This window comes from Artibeus jamaicensis, unplaced genomic scaffold (assembly GCF_021234435.1).
Source record: "Artibeus jamaicensis isolate MK-2021 breed Jamaican fruit bat unplaced genomic scaffold, CSHL_Jam_final contig_484, whole genome shotgun sequence".
NCBI classification, from domain to species: domain Eukaryota; kingdom Metazoa; phylum Chordata; class Mammalia; order Chiroptera; family Phyllostomidae; genus Artibeus; species Artibeus jamaicensis.
This window is the reverse complement of record NW_026521859.1, coordinates 1,862,545-1,884,671: the sequence shown is the minus strand read 5'-3', so window position 1 is coordinate 1,884,671 and position 22,127 is coordinate 1,862,545. Positions and strand designations below refer to the sequence as shown.

Genomic DNA, 22,127 nt, shown 5'->3' with positions numbered 1-22,127 from the left:
AGGAGTAAATCCTAACTGGAAAGGGCGAAGGCTCCTAATTCGGAGGCAGTGGGGTCTGGGCATACGTTGCCAAGTTATCCTCTATTGATAGCCCTGATCAGCAAGTCACTGGCTATGGGCCACAATGTGAGGAGAGGGTCAAGTTGTTCATCTTTTTTAAGGCTTCATCTCTGCTGAGCACGTGGTCTGAGGAAGGCAGCAATGGTGGGCCCCGTCATGTCCTGGAAACCCGGATGGAAGCATTTATCTTTGCAAATTCAGTCTATGTACATTTACGTACATACATATGTGAAGACACACACAGACACGTAGATAGTGTACCTTTAAACACAATTCCTTGTCTAATCTCTTTTTAATGCTATTGCTTTCTTTAAAAAGTCTTTTATATGAAGTTGAGTCACACGATTCATATGGAATTGCCATTATTCAACAGTTCTTAAAAACATCAGTTTTATCAGTTTCAAATTCTTCAACCTCATTGTTTCTTTCACTGCTTTAACTTATTTTGTTATCCTATTGCACATTCTGTGCAACAAAAGCTATACCTGTGTTCTGTCATTACGTAGTCAAGGCATCACTTATTTTGAAACTTCAGGGCATGGTTTTCCTGTGTTGCTTCTTCTTGCTTAATGCAGCTGTTGCTTTATACCTTTTACTAAAATATGAACATAAAATTCTTTCAGATTGCTAAATTTTTTAAAGCTTATCCTTGTGAGACTGATCGAAATACAACCCAGACATTTCATTTAAGCCACAGAATAATGATACCCATTTGCCCACATGTAAGCCATAGGTTCTATTTGTTGTGACTCAAACAGAAGATATCTTTGCAAACAAAAGATATGACTGTGGGGTTGAACTCTTTCTCAGACTGTATAAAAATATTTATTTAGCTTCTATTGAGCACTGAAACATTCTTAGCCCTTAAGGCATTTAAATGAAGTACAAACCGCTCCTTGCTTTCAAAGTATTAGAGGTCAACCATCAAAATCTTTTTAAACTTCGAGATTGTATTATTAGGAATATATGTTTATTATGATCCTGTCTTCTTGTTCATTGATCTTTTTTTTACTAATATATAATTTTTTTGTCCTTTACAATATTTTTCTTAAATTCCATTTTAAAGATAATGAGATTATTTCAGTTTTATTTTGGTTTATATTAGACAGATAAATCTTTTCCTCCTTTTATTTTCAACTTTGTATGCCTTCTTGTTTGTGTGTATCTCTTGTTGACTATATTATTTTCTGATCTTATTTTTTTAATCTTGAGAGACTGCTCTTACTGTATGAGATATCTCATTACATGACCTTAATCTGCCCTATTATTTTACATTGTCCATTATTATGATTTCTTATCTTTTTTTTCAGTTTTGTGTCCAATAGGTATGGTTTTAATTTACTAGCTTAAAATTTATTCACTGTACTTCGTTGTTGTGATTTCCCTTCACTTAGGTTTCACATTCACGTTGATATACCCTTATCAACATCTTTGTTTTCTCCTAGTGATGTTACCGGGGAGAGAGACCTGAGTCAGGCCCCACCTGGAGCTTGTTCTCAGTTCTCATCTTGCTGCAAAAAACAAATTCAAGTAGGACAACTCTTAAATAGAAATGAGATGGCAAGTTCATTTATGAAACACACACGAACACAAACCTGCAAGCAGGCACCCAGCTAGTCTAAATGCTCCATCTATAGAGGAAATAAATTTGTTAGTAAGTTTGTTAATAAGTGTTAGTTAAGTTTGTTCAATGCACTTGAGCTAATGCTCCAAGAGGGCACTCAGCTAATCTGGGTGCACTGACTATTGGAGTTTAGGGATTACATACCTTAGTCAGCTTCTAGGTTCCCTCTCCTTCTCTGTCTTCTAAATCTTGGGAGTAATGTACAGCTCCAAAGGCTTTTTTTCTGAGCTAGGAAAGTCTCTTTGTCTGCAGAGGCTCCCCTCCCCTGTGTTATCTCCTGCTTGTGATGTTTGCAAACCTGGCCCTCTTATCCCACTAGGCTCAGGACTCCTGAGTTAACTGGTGACACCTAACTTCCTTTTGTTTCCAGGCCCCTGTTTTAAGTTCTTTGTTAGATTCTGAGGGCAGGGACCCTACTGTATTTTCCTGCTGGCCACTCATTTCTAGCTGCTACCTGCAGTGACAGTGAGACAAACCCAGGGTCCCTTCTATTATTCACTATCATCTTGATTATGCTGGTATGTTGTGGTTATCATTTTTTCTCTCCCATGGTCTTTCGTGGATTTAAAAAATGGCAATGATACTTTTACTCAGAATATTTTATTACAATGCTTTTCTATATGTTTTGCTGCATTCTACTGTATTTATTTTTCTTACTTGAGTCTTTGATACAAAAAAGTTTTTAAGTTGGGCCTTTATTTGGCAAGTATTCAGAGGCTTTTTATACCTGAGAATATATTTTATGACTTTCACATTTGACATTGTAACTGTTTATCAAATTTTAGGTGGTAAAATGTTTAGATAAATTTTGTAGTATTAAAGCATGTTTATCCCAATTTTTAAAAGAATGGAATGGTAGAAACCTACTAACGTAACAAAACTAAGCACAGAGTTTTTCTATGGGCTTCTTAGCAATCAGTAAATAACCTGTCTATTTTATGGTTTAAGTTTGAATAAAGCAGTACCATGGCTATTAGGATGTGTTTCTAGTAGGAACACAGTGGGAGGTAAAAATACACAGATTTTCCAGAGAGTGGACCTTAGACTGTAACGAGGCCCAGGAAAGCAGGACTGTCAGATTCCCTCTGGAGTGAGTGGCTGTGATCTAAGGCCAAGCTGCAGTTGGCTGGCAGGATCGTGGGGGCAAGGACAGGGAGTGGGGACAGGACACTGAAAGTGTACTGATAATTTAAAGAGGTGTAACCCACATAGTTCGGAAGTGCCTACCCATTGCTGAAATCCAGTTTAAAACAGTGTATAGGGAGATGGGTGATGGAGGAGTAGTGTCCAATTACAGGGAGGCAGGGCCAGCAGACACCCTCCCCAAGGCCACCCTCCAGTCACCTGTGGATGACAGTCCTTAGCTCCTATGCCTACTAACCATTTCTACCTCCTCTCTGTCTTCTACACCCTCGTCCCCAAGCATTCTCAAAGATGCTGGAAATACAGTGTTAGGAGAAAACAGAGTGATGTCTGGCAGGGGGCCTCTGGAGATGGGGGGCAGGAACTAAACCCATCACGATCATGCCTGTTCTCCCTCCTAAGACACGCTCTTCCAGGGTTATTTGTAATACGTCGGTTCACAACTTTTGACACATTCCTGGGTTCTGGGATAGGTTTCTTGCAACTTGGGGTAACTGCTTCAAAATTAGGAATTGTTTGGATGGAGCTAAGCAGGATAGGAATTGAAAAATATTTATGAGGTTGAGGGTCTTAATACAGAGTAGTTTATTTTTCATTATACATCACCTTGGCATAAAATAGCTAGTACCCCTTATAGTTTATAGAACAGAAAGAAAGGGGAAAAATGGCCATCGACATTGTCTTTTGTGAAGGAGACATTGGGTTTGTGATTGTGCTAGGGTTAGTATGCTATTGAAACAAATTGGAAATGATGTTTTGTCTGTAGTACTAAGCAACTAATTGTGTCCTTAAAGGATAGGAGGAAGAAAGAACAACAAATATACTTCCTTGTCAATTCCAATGTCAGTTTCTGAAATTTATTCTGAGGTCTAAAATGGTGTTAGAATATAGATTTTGCTACATTTTCATTACAGTCGGAGAACTGTGCTGTGAAAAAAAAGTGAATGATGTAGTTAATCCCCTTGGGGAAGTGGTTTTCTAGTTGAGAAAGAAGCAACTGCAGAGGAAAAAATGTGAATAAATATATAGGGATGTGGTTTGTTTTGAAAACAGGCTGAACACATAGTAGATGGGAAAAATAATTCCATTATACTGTCCTTTACTTTTTGAAAGATTTTATTTATTTATTCCTAGAGAGGGGAAGAGAGGGAGAAAGAGGGGGAGAGAAACATCAATGTGTTAGAGAAACATCAATTGGTTGCCTCCAGCACACGGCCTGCCCGGAGACCAGGCCCACAACCCAGCCATGTGCTCTGATGGGGGAATCAAGTGGGCAGCCCTTTGCTTTTGTAGAAAGATACCCAACCAACTGAGGTGCACCAGTCAGGGCCCCGTCACACTGTCCTTTAGACAGTGGTCTTTGGGGGAGAGAATTCTAACATGTCCCAAGTTCTGTGCCTCTGAAAGGCGGAGGAAAGGCCAAGAGTAAAATAGTGTAATTTGAGAATTTTTAGGTGTATCTCAAAAGACTTTTTACAAAGATCAGAGCAGAAAATTCTTGTTTTCTTACTGGTATTAGACTCGTATTAAGCTTACTGGGACTTAGACTGCAATGTAATAATAGTAATGGCCAACAGTTAACAGCAAGTTTTCTGCAGGTTTGCAAAATGATTAACAAGTACCAAATTCCAACTAAGTATATGATAGTACTCAGGGAATACACAAAGGAATATTGTGAAATTTAATAGCATTTATAAAATTTCCTGCAAGGAGCAGGTGTTATGGCCAAGAGCTAATAATATGGATCCCAGGTAAGATTCTATGTAGAGTTCAATACATAGAATTGTTGAACTCTACATAGAAGAGTATGTTGTTGTTGCCATAGACATGGCTTCTACCTTGGCCATAGCTCATTGCAGGAGACTCCTAAGAGAAAGAGCCTTTCTTTCTAAACAGCTTCATATATCAATCAACTGATTTTTGCTGAAGCATCACAGATTCATTGAGTTATCTAAGTGGACTAGGAACTAGAACTCGTCCAATTCGGGCCCAGATTTTAAAAGAGAGGACACTGAGGCCCGAGACAAACTGATTTTCCTCATGTCACCTGGGGAGTTAGTGGCATCAACAAAATCATAAAATCACCAAAAATAGATGCCGTACCTGTAACTTCGAAAAATAAATATTTAATCTATCGATGGCCTGTAATGTTTAAAAATATTTCAGGCTAATGTGGATGACATCTTTATGACACAGGGGTGGGAGTAGCATATTTGGGACGGTCACTAAAAGCAGCTTTTCCCTCACAGCACATCTCATGAGCTGTTTTCGTTAAGGAAAAACTCAGAGCACTGCGCACATTTTGTTGCAAGGCATAGAATCTTCAGCGATGAAACCAATCAACTAGTTTCTGGGGCAAGACTGCTGAGATGTCATGGGCCTTAGCCTCCAGCAGCTTGCAACCGTTTGGCTAATGAGACAAACTCATATTTAAAGCCTTCCTTGATTTAATAAGCATTTCCAAGGCTTCCTCCTTTGCTTCCTAAGTGGAGTTGATGCCACATACCTACACGCTAGTCCTTCAGCCTCAGTTCCTGACGTTCTGAGACTCATTTTGCCCGTTCACTCTGAATTTTCTCCCTGTCTTCCACTCAGTCTGTCATTTCTTCTCAGCTACGAACCCTGTATGCATTCTCTAGTCCCCTGTAATGCCATCAGGAGATTTATTCTTTACATTCCAGCCTCTTGGGAAAAGTTTCCTTCATCCGTCTAGATTAGGTCAGATCTATCTGTTATGAACACAGCACTTTGAACTTTTGCTTCAGAACACATTATTTTGTGTTTGTTTCTAGATATTTCTGATTTTTATAATTGCTTGTGTTTGTTTTGTCATTATATAATGTGCACCCATGTTTTTGGCCCAAACTTTCAGGAAAAATATCTTTTAATTTTTTTAAAGATTTTATTTACTTATCTTTAGAGGGGAAGGGAAGGAGAGAAAGAGCGAAATGTCAATGTATGGTTGCCTCTTGTGCATCCCCTGCTGGGACCTGGACTGCAACCCAGGCATGTACCCTGACTGGGAATTGAACCGCGATCCTTTGGTTCACAGGCCTGTGCTCAATCCACTGAGCTACACCAGCCAGGGCATCTTTTAATTTTTAATTCAATTGTTTATTTATTTAAATTTAGAAACAAAATTGATTATTGTTTTCCAGGGTATTATTTTGCATACAGATATTGTTACTGCTTTCTAGAGTCACACTTTTAATGTATAAACATAAATAAAAGAATTAACATTTATATAGATACAGAATTAATACCACCCATGTATAATGTGAATCCTTATTTTTCCCTCAAGAATTTGGGCAAAAAAGTATACATTATGCATGACTCAATATGGTAACACCTATCTTTCCAGGGTCAGGGATAATGGGTGTTTGTTCACTGACATCTAACAATGTGCCTGGGACATTTGCAGGTACTTAATAAAATAAATAGTGTTAAATTATTTAATTAGGCAATTGCAATACCACACAACTAATTAGGACATTTCTGATATAGTTAATTTTAGTTGTGAATAAATAAGTGTTTTTAAAGCATCAACTGCATCCGTTCATACAAAAGTGTTGTTTATGGCCTCACTATTAGAAAGGCTTGAGAAATAGAGGCAGGAGGAACCAGATGATCTGATCCAAGTGCTTTTATTTGATGCTGTGCCTACAGGTGGGTTGAGTCTGGGCTGATTGCAGCCCTGGGGAGGCAAGAATGGGTTATTTATTTATTTATTTATTTATTCATTTTAATTTTTTTATTTAATTATTGTTCAAGTACAGTTCTCTGTCTTTTACTCCCATCCCAGCCCCCCTTGCCAGTGCTCCCCAACTCCCTCCCATTTCCACCCCCCTTAGTTTTTGTCCATGTGTCCTTTATACTTGTTCCTGTGAATCCTTCCCCTTTTCCCCTGAAATTCCCTCCCCTCTCCCCTTTGGTCCCTGTCTGCCTGTTCTCTATTTCAGTGTCTTTGGTTATATTTTCACTGTTGGTGGGATTGCAGACTGGTGCAACCATTGTGGAAAACAGTATGGAATTTTCTAAGAAAACTAAAAATGAATCTGCCTTTTGACCCAGCAATTCCACTGCTAGGATTATATCCTAAGAACCCTGAAACACCAATCCAAAAGAACCTATGCACCCCAATATTTAGAGCAGCACAATTTACAATAGCCAAGTGTTGGAAGCAACCTAGGTGCCCATCAGTAAATGAATGGATCCAAAAACTGTGGTACATTTACACAATGGAATTCTATGCAGCAGAAAGAAAGAAGGAGCTCCTACCCTTTGCAACAACATGGATGGAACTGGAGAGCATTATGCTGAGTGAAATAGGCCAGGGGTTGAAAGACAAATACCGCATGATCTCACCTTTAACAGGAAGCTAAACAACAAAACAAACAAGTATGGGGTTTTTAAAAGAAAAAGCACTGGGTTTGTTGGAGAATGTGGGAGGAGTTAGTCTTTTGTTCTTCTGCCTGTGGTTGCCTGAGGATTTAAGGATGTGAGTTGGGACAATAGTAGGTAAAGGGCCAACCTATTCCCAGGTACAGGAGGGTCAGTCTGACTACCAGCCATTATGGCTGGCATCAGATGTCTATTGTGGGAAGTGGGAGAGAGTTTCAATTAAGCTGTGGGCTACCGATTGAGTTGGGATGACTGAGTCATGAGCAGTCCAGGGGGTTGGAGAACTGGCCTGACCCTTTCACTCACTACTCAGCCTATGGTAGCATTAGCATCAGTTGAGCGTCCCTTAGAAATGCAGACTCTCAGACCACTCTCCAGACTTGGTGTATCAGAATCTGAAATTTATACGTTTCCCTGAGTACTTCCTCCTGTGCCCTGGTATATGTTGTATATCAGGGATTCAAAACTCCAAATGATTTAGAAGGCCAGATTCCCCAAATGACTGAAGTTAGTCAGATATTCATGTGAAAGCATGATAATAGGCCAGCTCTGACACTTGGCCTTCTCTTAGCAGGTGTGGTGAAACATGGAGATGATTAGCTTCATCTAACAGGGCAGGCTGGCACACAGAGCAAGATGGCACTGAGACCTTCAAGTAGTTCAAGAGAAACACAGACTTGCAGATATCATCTGTGAACTCGAACGCTGACAACAAAGGACTGTATAAAGCAGAAGGACTGTGAGGGTCAAAGAGAACACACGTGTGTGACAGTTCTGGTTCAGAGGTTTGTAGTTTACAGAGTTTCACATAAATGAGGAGGCTTCTAGAAATGCAGTAAACACTTCCTGACTCTTCACTAATACAGACAGACTTTAATTCTGCAAATCGGAAGATGCTCTTTTCCTCTAGTCATTTCATTCATTCTTTCATCAATTTATTCATTCGGTACTCAGTGTCTACTCTGTGCTGAGGGAACCCCATGCCAGGTGCAGAAGACTAAAGATGAATAACATGTAACCTACATGATCTCAGATGGCTGGCATCTCATAATGATTACCGTAGGTACCATGAAATGCTATATTTTAGGTAGGAATTGCTACAGTAATTTCTCACGTCTCTTTTGAGATAGGCCCTTAATAAGGTTTCACTCTAGCTTGAGTAGCTCACAAATGTAGGTGGGAAGACAGAAGTAGAAGGTGCAGTTTATATAGACAAATAGAGTAAATGAGTTGAACAAAAAGATGTGGTTCAGCAAACAAAATAATCCCAAATAGTGTGTGCAGCGCCCTTGACAATTTAAAAATGTTAACGTTTCTTGCATCATTTCCCCAGCTTCATAATTTCTGGCAGAGGAGAAAACCTACTTCATCTTCATGCAGGAGGGAGAGCTTATTTCATAAAGGCTGGAGCTTCGAATTCTATTTCTCAGGGAGATCAGAGACTTTATTAAGTGATTTAGCCACTGTTTGCATATTTTCTTTTCTTCTAGTTGCGGGGTTTTCATTTCTCTCATTGGTTTGAGAGAATTTTGTCTTCGTCAGACAAGTTCCTGTTACATCTGGAGAAGCAGTGACATTTACAGGTGGCACTGGTGACAGTGTAACCCACACTGGTGACAAACATTTCAAAAAGCTTTACGTTCATTTAGTGGCAGCTGTGATCAAGTGTAATAAAAATCAACTGAACATTTTATTAAAATGTTCAATACCACTTATTGATGGTCCCACAATGGTGAGTGAGTACAGGTCTAATTAGTCCATTACACAGTTCTCTGGGACTGAAGTCTCCATCCAGGACAATAGTATGTTTTATCTTATTTCATCTGAGCTTCCTCTTTCATCCACTCTTCCCTGTTGAATAATGACTTCATGGGAAAATTAGTAAATTTTAATTTTATCTTTTTGAGACCAAATACTCATTTGTTCTCTAGAACACCAAATAAACAGGGTTAGAAGAGTCTCTTTGTCCTTCGGTATTCACCTACTCTCCCCGAGTATTCTATATATAGATAGCCAGCCATTCACCTATTTACATTTTATTTTAATGTTTTCAGTTTATCATTTCTATTCTGACTCTGAGAGCATCTTCACATTAACATATTTAGTCCTCTTGCACTATGAAATCTCTGCATTCAGCAGAGATTTCGATATTCAACATTATTTCTTTTTTGTTGTTGTTCAGTTACAGTTGTCCCACTTTTTCCCCATTGCTTTTTTCTGCCCTGCCCACCACTCTTCCAGCATTTCCCAGTTTTTCTTTTCTAATCAACAAAATACCAAAATGTCTAACCTCACTAGTCCTAAACAGTAGGGAGGCCTTTCAGTCACCCAGAAAAACTTGAGTCTATTCTCTTCTCTATGGCAACGCTTTCATTTAAGCCTTTTTCTTTATTCTTTCTCTTTGATTAATTAAGCATCTTCCAATTTCCTCCCCATCCACATTTTGTACTCTAGCTGCATTGAGTTTTTTTTTTTAAATGAAGATCTAATCACACATGCCCCTTTGTCTCTTAGAATAATAGTTCAAGGGTTTCTCACTGCCTGGAGAATGAAGCACAGCCTCTTTCTCTGACGTACAAGCTCCACTGTAGCATGGAGCTCTCTTGCATGAGCTTTCATAGCTACACCAGCCACTCCTCAAGTGCTTTTTATCTCTGAAAGAGACACTCTTGCCTTTAGTACATGGCTTTTCCTTTTGCACAATGGTACACATCACTCCCATGCCCTGTCTCCCCCTGTGCCATCTCCTGAGTCTCCTTCCCAGGGACATACTACCACGTCCCACTCACTTTGAAAGCCCGGTCTCTGGCGACCGTCACCCTGGATTCTAATCCTGGGTGTGCCACTTCCTACTTCTGGCCTTTTGATAAGTTATTCTCCCTGTCAGTTTCAGTTTCCTCATCTGTGAAACAGGGTGAAACTAGTGTTCATCTCACTAGGTTGTTGTGAATTTGTCATGTGAGAACTTAATAAATGATTATGACTAAATCCATTAACAATATCACATTTTATTTGTGTTTTTGGTCAGCTTGAAGATAATAAAAAGATGGTAAATAGAATAAAAGCATTACAAAGCCAAATATAAATGATTGGGGAATTATCATTAATTAGAATCAGTCATTTTTGTTGTCTTTTGTCAATTAGGATCATTAACACATAGTTTTTGAAATTTAAGATTAAAATGAAATAAATTTAAATGAATAAATACCTATATTGAAAAAAAGAATGGAATGTAAAAGTAGCTATGACATAATTACTCAGTTGCTTTTCTAATCTCAGTAAGTATTTTATTGGGAATGTTCCAATGTTTTCAAATTTCAGAATATTTATCCTAGCCTATCTTCAGAGACTAGGAGAACGAAAATTTGACATTGTGCTCCGATGATTCATACAATTACCAAACCACTTAGCCTAGGTATGCTGAAAATTTGGCTGTCTCCCGGACCAATTGCCTGGGTCTGGGGTTTGCAGTAGTACATAGGCTCTGATCTCAAGCCAGGCAGCAGGGGATCCTGATGAATAGGAGAAAATAGGTGCTTTCAGCTGATTTCTGGAATGCCATTTAGATCTCTAGCTGGCTCAGGAGTCAGATTATACTTCTATTTGAAGCAGTGTGGTTTCGGGTAGTTAGAAGGAGTCCTGATGTTATACCCAGAGAATTTCATAGTTGTGAAATCCTCTGGGTGTAACATGGTTGCACATAGAATGCAATGGCTGGCATTTAGTGACGTGATTGGTTTACATAAGAGCAGGTTCCATTTCTGAAACTCTGCCAGAACAGAGGGAAGTCTGAGAAAGCGTGAGGGTGTCTCCTTGGTCTCCTTGATAGCCAGTGTTGGCACTCTCCTGGGTGATTGTTTCCTGATTTTTCTAGGATGATAAAAGAAACAGGGAATGCTTTTGGCAAAATGGGTGTGCTAGTTAGTTACCCTAAAGTTGGAATAAGGAGATGTGGTCAAAACCAAAAAAAAAATAATAGATTTATTGCAAATGATTGCTCTTCCTGCCTCTCAGTGTATATATGTCCCCCGTTCGGTCTCCTCCCCTTATGTGCCTCGGACCTTCTTCTATGTTAATGGGGTTAAGTGCATGTATAGTGCTCAGAAGACCAATGGAATAATAAAAACTCTTATATAAGCAGAAGAACGTCCCTTCTGTTAAAGTGTCACTATGTGGTACACTGTGTTATAATAACATCATCTGGGAAGACTGCGGTGATTATGAAGTCCCTTGTATTGAGATTATTAACGTTAATGATAATGCACAATGCTTTCCATTCCAAGCAAGCATTTACATCTATAGATACATCTGCATTTACTGTGGGTCTGAGCATCATTTATTTCTTTTGCTTTGGAATTTTTCAATTTGAGGCCTGTTGTGCGAGTTGACATATAAATACAGCTTTGTTTTCTCTTTGTAATATCGGTCAGTGAGTTTTAATACTTCATTAATTCAATAAACATTTAATAACTGTCTATGCTACATGTCAAGCACTGTTAAAGTTTACGTGGGACAGAAAAACAAGTAAGGTGTGGGCCTGTGCTCCAAGTACTCACCATCTGCTAAATTTTTTTCTATGGTAAGAATACCTTTGTTTTTAATAACAGTCAACTTTTAATGTTTATACTTGATAGAATCTACTACAATCAACAGTAGTATACTGTATGCCATTGTTTAGCTATTTAACTGAAATTTAATCATTATTTCTCCCTACTTCTACCCTTCCTCATCACATCCTGGGTATCTTTTCTATGAAGCTGAGTCATCCAATGGTGGCTATTCCTGAACATGAAACTCTTGATTCCAAAGAGGTAAATGTAAGATACAGTTGGAGATTTCATTGTCCATCCATATCCATGTAATATTAAATTGTAGGAGTAAACTCATGTTTAAAAATATTAATGCAATTGTGGGGCTTTTTTTTTACTTTTTTTGGTTTCAAAAAGTTTTACTGAAACATTATTTGGCTGTTTCACTTTTTAAAAATTTTGTTAAATTATTTTTTCAAGTACAGTTTTCTGTCTATTTCTCCCATCCCAGCCCAACCCGCCCCATGCTCCCCACCTCCCTCCCATTTCCACCCCCCTTAGTTCTTGTCCCTGTGTCCTTCATACTTGTTCCTCCAAATCCCTCCCCTTTTTTCCCCTTAAATTCCCTCCCCTCTCCCCTCTGGTTGCTGCCCACTTGTTCTCTATTTCAGTGTCTTTGTTTTTATTCTGCTTGCTTGTTTGTTTTGTTGTTTAGCTTCCTGTTAAAGGTGAGATCATATGGTATTTGTCTTTCAACACCTGGCCTATTTCACTCAGCATAACGCTTTCCAGTTCTATCCATGTTGTTGCAAAAGGTAGTAGCTCCTTCTTTCTCTCTGCTGCATAGAATTCCATTGTATATATGTAATTTGTGGGATTTTTAAAAGAAAGACTTAGCTGGCCCACTTTGTGTTTGTTAAGGAGAACCTTCCTGATAGCTAAGTGAATTTTTGCGGCTTTTCAATGTGGAAGGTCGTGTTAGAGGTTCTCATGTGGGTAGCACTTGGATCACAAACTAACTCCTTTTACCCTGACCGTCTTTGTGATTTTCTCTTTGGATTCATTGTGAAGCCATTGGTGCCTTTTTTCTGGAAGGTCAGTAGATATCCCCTAATACTTACAGTGTATCTTCTGAGTCAGAGGTCTCAGTACCTCATGGTATCTCTCTCAGCTTCTAGCCCCCCAAGTGAATTTTGCATATGGCAAGAAGCATACAGACAAAAGCATGCCTATAATTTTCATGTAAATGTTTAGCCACTTTCAAACTTTGAAAGACTAAAAAAAATACATTTTTAAAAACTCATTTTTATTTTTGTTAATAACACAAAAATTCTGTAAATATTTTTTAAATTTTTGTGTTAATCAACAGCAGAGTAATTGAACAATGCTTTCTCCTTCTACATTCTCTCAGGCAAAGTGATAAATGTAAAAACAAAAGTAACTTTTTTAAAAGAACTTTTTAAGAAAGGAACCAGTGAGCTCAACCATCTGTTTCAGACACCCTCACCAATGAGCCACGCTCAGTTTTGCAGCCTCCAAGTTTAAGGGGAGAAAAGCATAGTACAAAAGAAGTAGAAATAATAAAATTCCAAATAGAATCTGAATATTTTTCCCAAAGTATCTTTTCCACAATTTGGGGCATATCATTTAGTTTTCATAAACTGACATCTTATTTCTGCACGTTTTAAAAGCTTTACCATACAATACCAATATGCCCCTCTATTATAACATTAGTCATTAAAACATAAAAGGTGTGTTAAAAATATGTGTGGATTTATATTCTGGGTCACAGCTATGATTTTTTAAAAGATAGGATTACTGGTTCATTGGTATAAACTTTTGGAAATTTTTGATGCCTATAGCCAAGTTGCATTCCTGAAAAATTGTAGCAGTTCATCCTAACAGAAGTCGGTTGTAATACCTGTGTCTCATGTATACTTGTTGCATTGAGAATTATTATAAATACCAATTTATTGAGAGCTTAATATATGTTAAAATGTGTTATGCACTTTATATGCATTATCTTACTTAATCTTCACCAAACATTGTAAGTTAAGTACTATTATTATTCCCATCTTACAGATGAGGAAACTGAGGCTGAGGGAAATCAGCCAAAGCCACATAGCTGGACAGTGAACGATCAGGAGCCCAGATCTGACTGCCTGAAGCCTGTGCTGTTGAGCACTCCACCATACACTATGTAGCTCTCTATCTTCATCTAAACTTCTCTCTGCGTTACCTAAATCTGTCCCCCTTTTAAAACCATATTTTAAATTATTTGCCATATAAAGTGAGAAATTATATTTTGTTTTAATTTGCATTTTAAGGTTCTGTATTTTCTGTTACTTTTATCTATTTTCTTCTGCATCAAGTTATGAGTTTATCTACTGGTATGGTGACATTTTTTCCTGTTGCATTGTAAAATCTCTTTATATATTAAGGATATTAACGCTTTGTCAAATGTGGTAGCTCTTTTGGTGTGATGGTGGAAAATTGTGTAATAGTAAAAAATCAGACAAGTATATATGTCCAAAAAGAGAAGAATGGTAGAATAAAGTTTGCACATTCCAGGTGAATGCATAAATCAAATATTCTTTCTTTCAAACTATAATTTTGGCTGAGGTTTATATAGGATATATCTATACAATAAGAAAGAATGTTTCTATACAGTAATAAAAATCAGTTGATTAAATAACAAAAGCATCCAGATGTACTAATAAATACTGAACTAAAAACTTCTGAATATTATGTAATGCTGAAAGACTATGTTGAAAAAAAATTGGGTAGAGGTAGTATTGTAGTATTTCCCCTTTTCACCAATTACCATAACTCTAGGGACAAAACTTAAAATTAAGCTAGTGAGTAAGATTGTCAAAAATGATTTGAATCTCAAACTTGAAATATATGAAAACCATACAAGGAACTACAGTTTGAAGTTTAGCAATTGTGGGAGACAGAGAGTTAGATAATATTAAGAAAATGTAAATAATTAAGAAAAAGGATGTTTTATGCTTCTAGTGTTCTGTATTTTATGTCTTAGTAACAGTGGCCCATTTGGGGGCAATCGAACACATTTTAGAGATCCTTATGATATGTGGTCAGACTGTAATACTGATCTCTGTTTTTTTCCCCTAAACCTGTTATTGTTATTTATCTGCAAAGCATCAGTCAAGAAAATGATCTGTTTTTATATAGCAGTTCCAGTCTTTTGCCTATACAGCTTAGGGAGTGAAGCATTCAAGTTGCAAACCCAGTACAAGTGAACAATTATGCAAGAAACCTTCATGGGATCTCAAAATTTACCTCTTAGTCTGTTTTTTTTTTTTTTTTTTACTACACTACTCCTATTTCTTGTGTTCCATTATTCTATTGTAGCTTCTAGTTAAAAAAAAATTTGCTTGGTAATTCATTTAAAACCAACAGACCTCAGATTTATCTGACTTGACCTGATTACTGTTTTCATAATTCATGTAATTTAAAAAGTACATTGAAAAAAGAACTAATTCAAAACAATCCACTTATCATCTAGTTCAGTGGTTGTCAAGTCTGGCAGAACATTAGAATCTGCTTTATAAAAGTCCCAGGAGCAGGGTTCCACTTCCTGCAAATTGAATCAAGGATCTCTGGAGGCACACAAAGACATTGGTATGTTTTCAAATCTTGGAGACTCAAAATCACAACAAGAGTTGAGATCCTCAAATTCTAGTTTCTTCACTGGTGGTTTAGGAAAGCCAAAAAATTAGTTCTTTAATCATAGAAACAAAAACTGGAAAGTAAAGCAGAATAATTATTTAAGAAATTAGTTTTAGGGAATGCTTTGAATTAATAGAAATTTGGGCAACACATACGTGTCCATTGAAAAGGCTTATGTGTGCTTTAACTTGTGTAGAGTCATTTTGAGAGATCTGTCCTGTTGAGATTCATTATAATTTATTTAGTAAAACCTAACATTAGTTTCTGTGTTTTTTTTGTATATTCCACCCAGCTTTGCAAAATACTTAGGCTAAAGTTTGGCAAAGCATTTGGTGCAGGCTGAGGCTGGGGGCTGGTAAATTCCAATGAATGTTTTATTTAGCATTTTATGTGGCACTTAAAAAAAATACTTGCTCACTGTGGCTGGGACTCAGTTGGTTAGAGTGCCATCCTAATGTACTAAAATTGCAGGTTTAGCCCCAGCTATTGTAGCTCAGTGGATTGAGTGTTGGCCTGTGAACCAAAGGGTCACAGGTCTGATTCCCAGTCAGGGCACCTGCCTAGGTTGTGGGTTAGGTCCATGGTTGGGGAGGATGCATGAGAGGCAATCACACTCTGATGTTTCTCTTCCTCTTTCTCCCTCTCTTCTCCTCTCTCTGGAAATGAGTAAATAAAATCTTTTTTAAAATTCCAGGTTTGATCCATGATCAGGGCACAAGAATCAACCAATGAATGCATCACTGAGTGGAACAACAAACAGATGTCTCTCTTTCTCCTTTCCTCTCTCTCTAAAATCAATCAATAAATTTTTTTAAAGTTTGGTTGTTGATAAACTCTCATACATGCAGATGAGATCTCAATCAATTTGATCATTGTGGTTAGTTGGCTGATCAATTTTCAAAGAAGGTCATTTTCATAGATTTCAGTTATTCACACCAATGTAGTAATCTCCGAGAAGAAATATAGCTAATACCATCTAATTCCGATCAAATGCCCTGCCTGATATACATGCTTTTTGAGTAGGGTTACTTAGAAGAAAATAAATTCTTTTAGCAGTAATTATTTCTGGTTGTATTCATCCTGTTTTGTGAATTCAGCATCTCTTTGGTCCACAACCACTCTATAAACCACTTCTCTTTCTGCAGGTTTAATTGTGAAAGCCCTACTGGGGAATGAGACGTAAACAGACCCGCCATTTTCACATTATCCACTACATGTGGCCCTATGCCTGTTTTACTTTTAACTTGAGGGTCATTGATTTCCAAAAACAGGATTAGATGCATTTGATTCTGACCTTTCAGATCTACTTTTTACTAACATCACTTGAAAGCTAATCGTTTACTAGCAGCTCATAAGTCACATACCTGGCAAATTCTTCTCCTGTTTTCTTTGCAAATTTTGATCAAGATTTAAGGTCTGGCAAGATCACAATTCTGCTAGGAAGGTCACGATGAATGATTTGCTGCTGCCTTGGTGTGTGTAAGCTTTTTATTGTGCTCATTTTATTTTGAGTTCCAGAACCCGCTTTGATGTCTAAAGTTTTAATCTAATTGGACTAGCATCTCATTAATCTATCTTTATTCTCCATATGACAACATAAAAAAGAAAAAAAGTGATTTGTCCATGGAAGCCAGTCTCATTTTCTGGTTTGATTTAAGGGTAAAAGTGAAACTTTCAAGAATGGGTTCCCTCTATTCCCTTCAGGCAATTACTCTAAATATTGCTTCTCAAAATCAAGCTTTGATAAATCTTGAAGACTTCAAGGTTGTAATCTTAGGCAAGAACTGGGAATATGGATATTACTAACTGCTAATTAAAAGAAGGTTCATCTGCTTTGATAGCAAACTGGCCAGAAGACCAGGGTAAATTTGCCTTATAAAGACATCTAATGGGGCATATGAATTAATAGCACCTTGCCCAGGTACTCAAGAAAGCAAGGAAATATTATAATAAAGGAAAGGGCACCCCTATTGCCAGATTTGGCACCAGTGAACCCCGACAAAGTGAATTTCCTGTGTTGTAAGCCCAAATCTGTGGTAGGGGAATGTAATTAAAACAAAACAAAACAACCCCCCCAAAACCCTCTACTAAACCAGAAGTTGAATTCACAAAAGCACTAGAGAAAAATAATTTGTTACTGAATAAGCATTAAACTAGAATGTGACATGCACCACAGACAGTCACTCAGAGGTTAAAAACAAGGACAAATCTCAGCCTTCTTATAGTCAAGCATATATATATATACATGCTCTCAAGACAAATAATAATTCAATTTATTCTTCAGAACAAGGCTTGACAGCACCATTTATTACACATAGTTTATTCTTTATCACCTAGTAAGCGAGGTGACCAACTGTGTCAGTTAATTGGCTTTTACACAAAGAAAAAATGAACTTTTTATATCTTTATCACAGGAGGTAGTTTTACAACTCAGGGTCAGGTATCAGCTGAAGTTAGGCTCTTACCCTCTCTCAGAAACTAGGAGACAGGGATGGTCTCTCACTTGGATGTTTACTTGGTTGTCAAACCTTGAGAAAGACTTTCCTGGGTCTTAAAACTGACAAAGTGTCCATCTAATTTTCCAAAAGACTCATATGCATTTTAAAGAATAGAGAATTTACTCACAGTGACAAGTTTTCTAAAGTAAATGCTCAAAGAACAGAGGATGTGAGATCTCTTTATTTTCCACAGGAGAGTTAAGCCTCTTATTTCTATTTATTTTATTTCTATTTATCCTTATACCTGGTTGGCAAGGGACAGAACTGAAATCTGGGAGCGTCTTACTGTGAAGTAGCGAGTAAAAAGAAAGAAGCCTCACTTATTTTCTTTTCTAGGGACTTAGTTGAATCTGTTGTAGGAGCGGTTGGGAGTTGACACTTTGGGGAACTCTCTGTAAGGTCCTCTCAGTGAACTGCTGTTGGGTGCTGTAGCCTAGTGACTCATGGCAATGCTGAGCAAAGGCCAGGAGCTGGAACGACTTCCACCCTCTGTGTGCTAGTTTTTCCAGATGAACAAACAATATAAGGTCCAGGTTAATAACTATTTGGAGCTTGGGTCATCCAGATACTAAATGTTGTTGACCCCAGGTTCAACACAGTGCTCTCTAGAGTCCGTTCTACCTGCCTTCTCTCTCTCCGTCACAGTGTCTTTCTGGGACCTTAACTACTGAATGCTTTATGGCCTCTGGCTTCTGGACAATATATTCTAGTACTAGATCTTGTGTCTTTGCACCAAAGTTAGTGGTTATGTAAATGTCCAAAGTACATTTAAAATCTTTCAGAGAAAAATGAGTATGTGGCATTAATATCATGATACATGTTTCCTGGAAATTGCCCTTTGTTCTGCATGTGTGAAGTCTGGCTTTCTATTTACAAGAGCACCTACGTTGAGCATTTTGTTTTTGTTTGGTGGAGAAGAGTGTGCATAGAGGGTTTTGGATTAAAAGGGGCTGAGAAGCAAATGCACACCACACATTCCTTAATAAAAAATGCTTCCTGTAAAATTGGCTTAAAGTTTCACAAAACTACATCACTTACTACTCAAAGTAAATTTGAATTAACGATATTTTTTTAGAATTCAACCCCCTTCACAATAATGATTTTCTAAATGTCTTAAGTTGTTCTTTATTTTTTCTTACATCCAAAAAAAATGGGTTGGTCAGCAAACTGGCAGCATGATGAAGTACTGAGCCTTAACTGACAGGATGCTAGTCTGAAGATAATAGTTTATTTCTTTATTTTATTAATGATTTTTATCTTTCTTAAATGCCAACCTTTGTTTTTATTCAAGTCATTTAGCTCGTTACCTGTATGGAGATCAGTAAAGGAAAATAACAAAGTTCCCAAAATGTCCAGTGCCATGACTCTGCCTGCCAGAGCGCACCGTCTCACTTCAAACCTGTGCCGCACCGCGGTGCCGACCTCCCTCCTGTCTGCCGGGGGCGCGGGGAACCGGGCTGAGTTTGCCAGGCAGCTGTCAGAGGATGGACTGCCTAGCCCCCTCCGTCTGATCTAATTCTTCTTGTAATTATAAAGTCTTCTACCTGAAAGAGAATTTAGAAGGCATTTAACCAAACATTTTATTTCAAGTTATAATCATGTCTACAAGTATTTCCTTATATGTCCTCTGTTTAAACTTTTCTGGTGACAAGCCAGATACAATATATGTTTTAAGTGTTGCTAAGACAAACTAATGACTACAAGAACAACAAAAATAAATAGAAAATATAGGAAGACTGGGGCTTCATTTCAAATACTGTGGTCTTGAGCATGATATTTAATTTTTTTCAGCCTCAATTTAATTCTCTGTAAAATGAGATCAAAGGATTAAGGCGAAGATCTATAGTAATGCATATAAAGTGCTTAGCATATGAAATGTATAACACTTAATGATTGTCGGTCAAATCCTGATGATTTCTTTAAATCTCTTGTAATACTGCTAACAAATGCTGAAACTTTCAGGAAAATCTAAATAAATGGTGTTTTTTATTTGTTAGAAAGAACAGGAGGAGATGTAATTTTGCCATTTCCTCTTTTCATTTAAAGCTTCAGACAATCCCAGGTAATGAAAGCTACAACAACTCATTTATTTCACGACTGTTCCATTTTCTTTGGCCAGAACAAATCAGTAATGGAGCCACCCCTTCGTTTTAGTAGCTCTTTCTCTAACTCCTCATTATCCTCTAACAAATGCAGTCTCTTCTGAAATGATACAGATTGTATCAATGTCTGACATTCCTAGGCTGCCCCTTGGTCTTTGGTCAGGTTTCCTGTCTGCTGTGCTCACCCCTTGCACACAGCCCATGTTCTTCTCCCAGCTGGCCCTTTCGGACCATTGCTTCTTCACGCTGTGGCTCAGCCCAAGGAAGAGCAGGGCGAGTTGCCTTCAAAGAGCAGCTGGCCTCTGTGACTCTCCACCCGCCATTTCGGAACACTCCATTGTCAGCCATGAGTTGGCACCTGAAATAAAGTTTAGGTCATTTCCTTCCATTGGTGTCATTCTGTTGCATTCTAGCAGAGTAAAATTTTAGAATTAAATTTCTCTTTGGGCCTCATGTTCAATACTTTCTTTTATACTTTTGTCTTGAATAATACAATCTGCTCATACCCATTTCTATTCAATTCATTGGTCTTATCTGCTCCAGACAGTCAACCACTATCAAATAGAAACATATAGAGATTGGATGAATAAATAAATTATTAGAATTACTGTCCTACTACATAACTATATTATAAAGCCAATTGAATCAATATATGAAAAAAACGCAAGAGGTCTTTTGTAGTGTTTCATTTTGGAAATGATGGGACTTAATTCAATCCCAGTTCACTTTAGCTCCTTGTTTTATAGTTTATGTTTTAGGGAATGATGAGGTGAATGCTAAAAGATTAGGGAAGGCAGCCACCAAGTGGTGGAAAGGTGAGGGGCTGTAGGTGGGATGTGGTGTGTGGCGATGCTGTTCCTGGCCCTTTAGAGCTACGGTAACCCTCTGGGGGAGGCCAGGTCAGCGCTCCTGGGCTCTCAAGAGATCAGAGTCATGTGAAGCTAAGCTGTGTATCTTTATCATGCCTTTAATTGTGTAACAAGAAAGCAGCTACCAGAGGAAAAAAATAAATAATTTTTTTACTATAAACCATTTTCTAAAAATATGAAATGCTATGTCTAAATGTTAATATACAAGATTTGGGATATTTTTTAAAATAAATATTTATTTTCATCATTTGACTGCTTTTTTTTCTTATTTTTCAGCAATGAAGTTGGAGCAGAAGCTAAAAACCCAGGGCTGCACTAAAGAGTTTTGTAATGCCAGTGCCAATCATTTACTAGATTTAACTTTTACTTTTCAGTATTAGTGTTCCCTTTAGCAGTGCAGCAGTGGAACTAAAAAAAGTTTCTTGCACGCATATAACATTGCAGTACTCAATAACACCCAGATTTGCTTACAGCTTCTTGCACCATTATTAGTCTTTAATGCCTTCTGTTAAGCTGACAGCAATACTAAGGTGCCCCTGTATTTGGAAGTAAAATAAAAAAGAATTGTGGGTAAATAGAACAATGGTTGTGATTGTTTTTCAACACATTTTATTTAATGCATACATTACTTACTGAATCAGGATTCCTTCCCTTTTTGCCTTTTCTTTCTTTCCTTTTTTTACATGCAAAGAAAAACAATGGCTTTTTTAAAAAAACGAGTCTCTGCCTGCTTTCTGGAGACATTAGGACTGAGGGGTCATTGGAGAGATCTTGGACGTGAGGAAGTTGGTATTTTGCAAAACGCTGAGTTCCTGTGCTGTTGGGTCTGTGCTGTCAGAACAGGCTATGTCTTGGGGGCAGGCCACTGATGTTGAGCATCGTGCATCGCAGCATCTCCAACAGTGAAGGCTCTCTCAGAGTCAGCCGTGCCCAAAGTCCTATGATCAGGAAAAACCACGGAGCAAACCCACACTGTGATTACCATCCTGGGAGCACACCTGATATGCACATTCAGGCCATGCTCAGTTTTGCCCAGTCATCACCCCCGCAGCCTGCCCAGCCCGGAGGCCTAGGACAAAGTACACTAAGGAAGAATCCCCTGCACTTTTGACAGTGAGCTCCTGGTAGCAGAGGGGACTTAATGATGGCTGACTTACTTACCCTCTGCACATAACCCATGTTCCCCCTGAAGTCAACTGTGTCTGAGT

General features: G+C 38.0%; 1 protein-coding gene across 2 annotated transcripts in view; it reads left to right on the top strand.

Annotated features, from left to right (window-relative positions):
- The window catches only part of MLIP (muscular LMNA interacting protein), a 260,956-nt gene extending 239,439 nt beyond the window's left edge, over nt 1–21,517 (top strand). For both annotated transcript variants that reach the window (XM_053668359.1, XM_053668358.1), the window contains 2 exons: nt 11,986–12,039; nt 21,196–21,517. In XM_053668359.1, the coding sequence (XP_053524334.1) occupies nt 11,986–12,039; nt 21,196–21,201 (60 nt within the window). In that variant the 3' untranslated portion in view covers nt 21,202–21,517. The remainder of the gene's footprint in view (nt 1–11,985; nt 12,040–21,195) is intronic.
- Nucleotides 21,518–22,127: the final 610 nt, after the last annotated feature.